This window comes from Lolium rigidum, chromosome 3, assembly GCF_022539505.1.
Source record: "Lolium rigidum isolate FL_2022 chromosome 3, APGP_CSIRO_Lrig_0.1, whole genome shotgun sequence".
NCBI classification, from domain to species: domain Eukaryota; kingdom Viridiplantae; phylum Streptophyta; class Magnoliopsida; order Poales; family Poaceae; genus Lolium; species Lolium rigidum.
Window position 1 is genome coordinate 17,610,878 of NC_061510.1, and position 9,409 is coordinate 17,620,286.

Genomic DNA, 9,409 nt, shown 5'->3' on the forward strand with positions numbered 1-9,409 from the left:
GCCGGCTTTGATCGACCCACCCGTCGCAGCCCCCGTCTCCGCCCCCGCCCCCGCCCATCTCTGCTGCCGGCGGCGGCGCTGCCTCCTGCGTCTCTCCGGCTGCCTTCCGTACGGGTCGTCGCCGTCCTGGTCGCTGCCGTCCCGGTCGCCGCCCATCTCTGCTGCCGGTGGCACTGCCTCGTGCTTGCTGTGCCGCTCCTGCCGTTCCAGTCGACCCAACGCCGTCATTGTCTCGGTTGCCCTCTGACTGCTCCAACTCGTTCTGCTCCCAGCTCGCCATCTTCCTCCGATTCTCCACGGTTAGTGCTCCAATCCTCTCTAATCGACCATATGTTTCTTGGTTAGCTAGCCAAAAGATGTGTAGCGCAAATAAGGATGTTCGATCAGGTGCTGGCTTGAAATGTTCGTTTCCTAGAATCCCCGCTCCTTGTAGTCTCGGCTGTGCGAATTCACCGTGGGCGGGGGCAGACATACTAGTTGTTCGAACGGAGCCTCTCAAGGTTGTGTAGCGCAATTTAACCTCTTAGTTTACAGCGCCTGCCTGCCGTGTGCTATAGTCTGATTCACCGTCAGGTTCTAAATACTAGAGTGTTCAATTGTATGACCAAGTGTTTAGGATGTTTCACAGTGGACACATGATGAAGGTTTATAGGTAGAGCGGAATCAAGGTTTATGTCTGTTCAGTAAGCATTTTATTTTATTTGTTGAGCAACAGAAAACATCTATTACTATATTTCATTCAATTCATTTGCATTGACCGCTATGTTTGTTTGGCATGTTATACATAATATGTCTGCGAATCTATTTAAACCATAATTTTCAGATATCTGGAGTAACTGAACTAGCTTAACCTCGGTACAATTTTCAGTTTTAGGCTAGACATAGTGCTGCTGTATATTAGGTACTACAAAAATGATTGTTATGATTGATTAATATTATGCTGGTATATCATGATTATTATGATTGATTAATATTATGCTGGCTTATTCTGATGTGAGACTATCATGTTTTTGGTTTAGACAACTGTAGAAAGAAACAGAGTACAAAAAAGAGAGGTAAAAAGACAGTCTTCAGAACTGATTGTACACTCAACTTTTGTAATTATCATCCACAGATTCTCTATTTTCATCCACTGATTGTACACTGAACTAGATAATGTGATCCAGATAAATAGAAACGTCCCACTTTCTGATCAGAAACATGTACTGTGTATACTCATCAGATAAATATAGTAAGATTGCTTATATTTATGTTATATTAGCTAGCAGTTTTGCTTCTTTGTTAGTAGTATCTTTAGACAATTCTATTTGTATGAACAAAAGCTTAGGAACCGTATATTTACACTAAGTACTGCACGGATGCACGAAATGTTCTGAGCAAGCTGTCCATCGGACTCACCTACAGCTCAAAGGTTAAATGCCGATGTATATATACTCAGCTCAAAGCTTATGAATCGTATATGTACACCAAGAAATACTGCAGGAAATGCTCTCAGCAAGCTGTACATCCGACTGCTTGTGGCAAACGCGTGTTCCCACGGACGGAACAGCAGCCGATTCAGTCGTTGTTTGGGTCGGCCTTGATAACCCAAAGGGTCAGTGAGCTGACAATTGAGATAATCTACCTCCACGCCTTACTTTTCTTTGTTGAGCATCACACTGTTTTGACAGTATTGGTTGAGAATCACTGTTCTGGAAAAGACGGAAACCTTTTTTTTTGCCTTGGTATCTCAACCAGATGTGCACGTTTGCAGAAACTTATCGACTTGTTTCTGAATAAAAATCCTAGTAATATATTAAATCATTACTGTAAGTACAAAATCAAATCTCCAATCAGCGTCTCAAGTCAAAATCCATCTGATATTTTCTGCCTGCTCAGAATCCCTCTCTCCGTAGCGACTTTTCCTCTCCGCCACCATCCGGCGCAGCGCCTTTACTCTTCTCCCCCGGACCTACTGCCCAAGCCCCAATCCGGTCTGATGCGGCGCTAGAATCTCTCTCCCAAGTCCACCACTGCTGCCGCCGTGCCCTAGCTCTGCCTCATCGCCGACGCCCACCCCGCTCCCCAACCAACCCTCCCGCCTCCCACGCGCGCTCGCCGGGCTCGCCGTTCCACCTCATCGCGCCCCAGCTATCTCCGCTCCGCCCGCAGTCCCGGACATCCATTTTCGAGGTATTTTTATGGTCATCGAGGGACGGTTAGTTAGTTCAACCCAAAGCAACCTCTCTACGAGTTTTGGCACGCCTTCCAGATCCGCTCCTGCTGTGGGCATGCTTCCGATCTTCCGTTTTTACAGTCGTAATTTGGTAATATCTCCGTTAAGTGTACAGAATCATGGGGTTTGCCGCTACAGAGTGATGGTCATCGGCCATAACACACTGGAGTGATTGTTGTTGTAGACTTGTAGTACCCTATATATTTTTTAGGGGATTGTGTTGCCCTTCCCTAATTGCTCACCTCCTCTAGTGGTAATCTCAACGGACCTACACGGCCCGGCATGCTCCCGGCCTGGATTGGCGTCTAGCCAGGTCGGAGTACGCCCAGCAGCAACTAAGACTGCCTTTACTCAACATCATCATGCCTGGCGGTTTCATGTTTGGCCTTCGCGGACCGCTTCTTGTAGGAAGGCAAGGCGACCAGTCCAGCCAAGAGCAATTGTGCAGCAGTGTGTGCTGGTGCGAATTCGTGCAGGGACTGCTTGTTTCGATTCAGCTCGCGAGAGCGGCGGAGGTGGGAGTGCGAAGATGTCGGATTTCCAGACCTCCACGCACCGTGAGCGGTGGATCTTCCAGCCTCAAAACCTGGTGACCCTTCCAGATCCATTGTTTCTATTTCTGTGCTCGGTGCCCCAGGGTTGCTTTGCCCTGGGGCGGCTAACCTATAGCCTACTGACAATGACCATGGTATGCTGATGCATGTAATTATGCTTGCAGGTAGATAAGTGGACGGGGGTGAACCGGCGTTCCGCGGAGACCCTCGCGCAGGTTGGGTTCTCCTGGCGTCATTGCATTCAGTTCACCTGTTTAGATGAGTAATGGCTGCTCATTTTTTCCTTTAATTTTCTTTGTGAAGTATGGAACGACGCGCTTGAAGGTGGACCCTGTCGACGGGTCGATATCGAACCCCGAACCTGCGCCCGATCACGGTACGTGCCATTTGATGGTTTCTGCTGCCTATGTGTTTTGATTGGTACACATGAGCATCGAAAGCAATGTTTTGTGCTACTTTCAGTTCAAAGTTTTGTTCTTTCATACTTACGCTTGCGCTTGGCCAATGTTCACTGTAATGTAAGTTTGTGCGAAGTGTGTACGATGGCGTCGCATTCGGATGTAGAAGTGCTAAATCGCTGTTTTGAATTCAGTTGTCGGGAGCTCGGGTGTGAAGCCTCTATCCTGCGAAGAGGAGCAAATGATGCGGAGATTTTACGAGCAGAAGATTCAGGAAGTGTGTAAAGCATTCAAGTTCCCCCACAAGATTCAGGTAAAGCACTACTCTTCCAGTATACAGTGTCTTTGCTAGCTTAGTGACCATGTGCTAACAGTCAGTTGTTGCCTTGCAGGCTACAGCAATAATATATTTCAAGAGATTCTATCTACAGTGGTCCGTAATGGAGCATCACCCAAAGCATATTATGTAAGCAACATTGGTAAAATGAATAGTTTTGTGGTTTAGAATAGACAAGATCCTGGTGTATCAAATACTCAGCTGAGATTATTTGTCGCTCAAACATAACTAAACAACCATGCAAACAAATGGAACCAGGTTAATCGATTTTAATTTCACAGGTTAACTTGTGTATATTCAAGATAGAAGTATGGGTGTTTGTAGTGTCTTATATCCCTATTAGTCAATGTTAGTATGTTACCCTGTTAGTATGTTGCCAGGGACCAGGTTAATCGATTTTAATTTGACAGGTTAACTTGTGTATATTCTTCTTGCAAAGTGGAAGAAAATCATGTTTCTGCTGAGGAACTTGGCAAAGGAATTAACCAGGACCACCAGATTATTTTAAATAACGAAATGATTGTTCTGAAAGTAAGCCATTTCCATATGGAGTTTGTAACGTTTCCAAGCAAACAGAACGTGACGCTAAATTTCTTCGTTTCTTCCAGTCTTTAGATTTTGATCTGATCGTTTTTGCTCCATATCGATCTATCGAAGGGTTTATTGATGACATGGATGTAAGTTCCGTGTGAACATTTCATGATATTCAGCACTAGAAATTCATCATATTTTAGCTTATTGTATGGCTCCTTTGGCTAATGCTAGTCTTTTTTTCTTTCTACAAAGGATTTTTGTAGGGCAGGTAATGGTGCACACCAACGGTTGAAGGTCATACATTTCTTCGACCCTTTTGCCATACTGTTGAAGCACAATAATCTAATGTTTACTGTGTTACCCTTTACCTGACATGTGTAGCAAAAATATGTTCTATATTTTACTTAATCTTTCCATCCTAGTATGCTATGAATGGAAGTTACACATTATATGTAATCCTAATCATTGAGAAATAATATGATTTAATGAGGCATGTCTGGTTTGGTTAATCCTGAAACTTGTAGGTGAAGGTAATTGAGTACACTAATGGTTTTACTAATTGCTAGTACCAAGATCGTAGCATTAACTTCTGAGGATCATTTGTTAAATACTGTCATATAAGAATAAGGCAAAGATTGAATTATTTTATCTACAACCTCTGGATCCCCTTTGTTTGGATAACGGATAAATGTTAGCTGTGAAAATTTAGTTGGTGTCAGAATTGATTTTGGGATTGCATCAACAAAAGGATACCGAAAACATAAAAGTCTATCAATTTTACTACGTCACTCTGGCTTGTGTTGAACATTAACTTTTATCACTTGTTTCTAGTCAACAGTAAGATACATCATATAAGTATTACAACCAATTAATTAGCCACATAGGCTAAGAGGCAAATAAATATTGTAACTTTTTGTGTGACTTGCTCAAACAATAATTCAACCATCCATTGCATGGAAAATAGTCCGAATGTGGAAATTTGGCTAGATGTAAAAAAATGCTCTTTCAGCTTGTTCCTTATATGGAACGAAAGATAGATAGTACAAATAACAAAAATGCAATTTGGAAGTTAAAAAAAAAATGCAAAAGTTGTATGGCTGCCCTGCTTATGCATCAGATGCTTGTATTGTAGGATTTGTATCAAACTGCGAATTCTCATGTTGACAGAATGATGTTGACCGACGCACCTCTTCTCTATACTCCTGGACAGGTAATCTTGAGCTATCAATAATATAGATAATCTGTTTTTGTCTAAAATAAAAAAATCTGCTACATCACTGCCATTTTCATGAATTACTTGGTTAATTTGTGTCTAATTAAGAAAGCTTCATCCTATGTGTCAAGCTTGACGTGTTCAAACCTGATTAAATAGTGTTCCTATTTTTACAGTTGGCATTGGCTGCTCTGTACAAGTCCAATGACGCACTCAAGGTCCTCGATTTTGAAAGGTCGTAAGCTTCTTACCAGTGTTTATCCTTAGTATGTTGGAACTTTTTGTTTCATGATGCTATTGTTCAATTTTCCATTTATTCATTGTTGATCTTGCTAAATTCATTGATTGTTTGCAGATACTTGGAAAGTGTTTTTTCAAGGCAACGCCTTGATTGTCCAGTCGAACAATTTGTTCAGATAATGAATACGATTAATTACTTGGTGAGGACTTTTACCTGGCTTGGTACAAATACAGTTTGACATAATTATGTAAACTCCCACCAAGAATTGTTCTTTAACTGCGTGTTTCATTTCACCGGTGTGCACAAACATGTAGTTTTAGCAGAAAAGGATTAGATAAGGTGGTGCTTCCGTGCTTTGTTTAACATATGTGACTGTTCCGGAGGGTATTGGTTATCTATTGACCTGACAGAGTACCATCCGTTCTTGTTTGCTTGCATCTTCGATTGCATAGACATCATGGATGATGCTTGAGGGTTTATTTTGATACACATGTGACAGTTTGCATGTGGATGATACTTGATGAGGGTGTATTTTCATACATCAGAGGGTTACCCCCATGGCCCCATTCTGGAACACCCAGAGCTGTCAGATTGATGGATTTTCCGACATCTAATCATCAATGTGCTGTACTATTTGCGTATTTCTGCAGGTTGACCGGCTTCAAATACTTACTCAAGAAGACATGAAACATGCTGATCGCAAGCTGAGACATTGCTTGGATGAGTAAGCCCTCGCATCTCTTTACAGGCCTGCATGTCCTCCATTACTGTCACCCTTTTGTGCTCATGCCCTGTTATATGGAAATTTCTACAGGCACAAGAAGAAAGAAAAGAAGCCGAAGCACAAATCAAAAAGGACTGCTGGCGATGCCCGGCAGTAAGTACCTTGTAAGGGCAGCTGTGATGTGTAAGAACCAGTTCTGGAAAATGCGGCGGTAAGGACTTGTACCGCACCGTGGTTATGCGTTTAGCTTTATCCTGCGACCAAGTTATGATACAAGTATATTGGTCTACTCAGGCCCTCCGGTTGATGATCAGGCTTCGAGTCCGACTTCTAGAGCCATTGCACCAGCGATGCTGAGTTGATCTCCTGACCAGCTTAGACCTTGGCCAAGGACAAGGTATTTACATACGAGACGGCTTACTGTGACCTTCTAGGCCCTTTGCTCGTTCGGTGCCAACGAGCTCTATATATATTCTGTAATAACTTCATAATTCTTTTTTTTAGAACACAGTACAACGCAGACGCTCACAAATACGCACGTACAAACACTCCTATGAACGCACGCACGCACATCCTACCCCTATGAGCACCTCCGAGGGACTGAGCTGGCATATGTTGAGGTTGACGAAGTCACCACTGGCGCCTCGCTGTTGACGGACACGGCACCTACCACTGAAAGCAAGAAACAATCTTCCGCGTAGATTAACTCATTATAATGAAATGGTGACTTACCACGAGCAGTTCTGGAATGGTCAAACTGATGTGAATCGAGTAATCTCTGTGGATTTGAGTCCCAGTATCAAACATGTTTCTACGGAACGTGTATGGAGTACATTAAAGTGTCTACATAATATGGGAGTGATTTCGAATATCTTAAAGAAATTTATATATCTTCCGATATATAATGCGTCGACTAACCTCCCAATTCCATATGATAATTGTATACCACTGATAGGTGAATTAAGTGACGTCGCCGGTTAAATCCTGAAATAAATCCAAGTAAATGCAAACACTCATGCCAAGTCTAAAACTTAAACGTGGGTGGGCTGGTTCCACCACGTTTGAAATAACTTCATAATTCATTAGAGTAACTTAACTGTTTGTCGCGGCTGGAGAGTGTAAAACATTGGATGCTATATTGATGTAAGTTAATTCTTTGGCACATGAGGAGTGACAACCTTGAGGTGTAAAACCATGGATGCTACTTTGTTATATTCAGGAATGATGCAAAGCTGCCTGGCCGTGTCAAGTAAAGTTGCTAGAGCTACTCTTCATTTGGTTACTTCTGTTTGCAGTTCTTGTCATCAGTGAGCTGACAATTGAGATAATCTACCTCCACGTCTTACTTTTCTTTGTTGAGCATCACACTATTTTTGACAGTATTGGTTTAGAACCACTGTTCTGGAAAAGACGGAAACCTTTTTTTTTTTTGCCTTGGCATCTCAACCAGATGTGCACGTTTGCAGAAACTTATCGACTTGTTTCTGAATAAAAATCCTAGTAATATATTAAATCATTACTGTAAGTACAAAATCAAATCTCCAATCAGCGTCTCAAGTCAAAATCCATCTGATATTTTCTGCCTGCTCAGAATCCCTCTCTCCGTAGCGACTTTTCCTCTCCGCCACCATCCGGCGTAGTGCCTTTCCTCTTCTCCCCCGGACCTACTGCCCAAGCCCCAATCCGGTCCGATGCGGCGCTAGAATCTCTCTCCCAAGTCCACCACTGCTGCTGCTGTGCCCTAGTTCCGCCTCATCGCCGACGCCCACCCCGCTCCCCAACCAACCCTCCCGCCTCCCACGCGCGCTCACCGGGCTCGCTGCTCCACCTCATCGCGCCCCAGCTATCTCCGCTCTGCCCGCAGTCCCGAACATCCATTTTCAAGGTATTTTTCTGGTCATCGAGGGACGATTAGTTAGTTCAACCCAAATCAACCTCCCTACGAGTTTTGGCACCCCATCCAGATCCGCTCCTGCTGTGGGCATGCTTCCGCACGACGTGTAGATGATGATCTTCCGTTTTTACAGTCGTAATTTTGGTAATATCTCCGTTATTAAGCGTACAGAATCATGGGGTCTGCGTCTGCCGCTCCAGAATGATGGTCATCGGCCATAAGGCTGGTGCCAATGCATCACCCCACTATAGTCTCGCCACGTCAGCTTTTACCCTTACTCTCACCCCACTCTCACCCCACGGTGCCAGTGCACGGGCTATAGTGACAGCTCTCACTTCCTCTCCCCTCCCTACCACCTCCCTACCGCCCCCACTAGCACCGCTATCGCCTCACTCTCGCCCCGCTCTCGCCTCCAACACGGGCTATAGGCGGGCGGTACCGCCCCCTACCGCCGGGCGGTGGAACCACCGCCCGCCGCTAGCGTCTCGCCCGTCTCTCGCCCCGTCGCGGGCGGTATCGCCTCCACTCCAGCCCGCGTTGGCACCAGCCTAACACACTGGAGTGATTGTTGTTGTACACTTGTAGTACCCTATATATTTTTTAGGGGATTGTGTTGCCCTTCCCTAATTGCTCACCACCAGTCTAAATCCTCTGATTTAGCCTCACCTCGCTCTAGTGGTTATCTCAACGGACCTACACGGCCCCGCATGCTCCCGGTCTGGATTGGCGTCTAGCCAGGTCGGAGCACGCCCAGCAGCAACTAAGACTGCCTTTACTCAATATCATCATGCCTGGCGGTTTCATGTTTGGCCTTCGCGGAGCGCTTCTTGTAGGAAGGCAAGGCGACCAGTCCAGCCAAGAGCAATTGTGCAGCAGTGTGTGCTGGTGTGAATTCGTGCAGGGACTGCTTGTTCTTCAGCACCTGTGCTAGGAGGATGGAAGGCAAATTAAATTAGGCAGTTTGTGCAGACCTCTTGCTGCCCATTACAATATTAGTATAGTAAGATGTAACCGATGGCCACCATTTCTGTGTCATGCGCAATTGCTCTCATTTTACAGTGTCATGTAGCAAAGTTGCTTATCTACTGTGTCACGTTTTGTGTATTTGTAATAGAAGAAGTATGATTCAGTTAAAATAGATGGTACACACGCTCTGTTACAATTACCAGAAAACTGCATGTTTATTTTGATTAAGAAAAGCATAGCCTCTGGCTGCCGACTGCCATGCAGTTTTAAGGAGACCGTATATTAAGCTTCATAGAAATAAACTCAATCATCTTTAACTTCTGACTCCATTCA

General features: G+C 44.4%; 1 protein-coding gene across 2 annotated transcripts; it reads left to right on the forward strand.

Moving 5' to 3' along the window:
• Positions 1 to 205: 205 nt before the first annotated feature.
• On the forward strand, positions 206 to 6,725 carry LOC124701232 (cyclin-H1-1-like). Of its 2 annotated transcripts, XM_047233277.1 has the most exons (15): positions 206 to 299; positions 2,624 to 2,804; positions 2,934 to 2,984; positions 3,073 to 3,145; positions 3,362 to 3,480; positions 3,560 to 3,633; positions 3,915 to 4,035; positions 4,113 to 4,181; positions 4,291 to 4,332; positions 5,171 to 5,248; positions 5,428 to 5,486; positions 5,607 to 5,691; positions 6,143 to 6,216; positions 6,307 to 6,427; positions 6,511 to 6,725. In XM_047233277.1, the coding sequence occupies exons 2-14, from the start codon at positions 2,745 to 2,747 to the stop codon at positions 6,371 to 6,373; spliced, it is 972 nt and encodes a 323-aa protein (XP_047089233.1). In that variant the 5' UTR covers positions 206 to 299; positions 2,624 to 2,744; the 3' UTR covers positions 6,374 to 6,427; positions 6,511 to 6,725. The 2 variants fall into 2 exon arrangements, with proteins under 2 accessions (XP_047089233.1, XP_047089234.1); XM_047233278.1 differs by lacking the exon at positions 206 to 299 and having other exon boundaries at positions 2,489 to 2,804.
• Positions 6,726 to 9,409: the final 2,684 nt, after the last annotated feature.

Coding starts and splice junctions, on each gene's coding strand:
- LOC124701232 (XM_047233277.1), top strand. CDS start 2,745: ATGTCGGATTTCCAGACCTCCACGCACCGTGAGCGGTGGATCTTCCAG. Junction 2,985..3,072: donor CCGCGGAGACCCTCGCGCAG/GTTGGGTTCTCC, acceptor TTCTTTGTGAAG/TATGGAACGACGCGCTTGAA. Junction 5,692..6,142: donor TGAATACGATTAATTACTTG/GTGAGGACTTTT, acceptor GTATTTCTGCAG/GTTGACCGGCTTCAAATACT.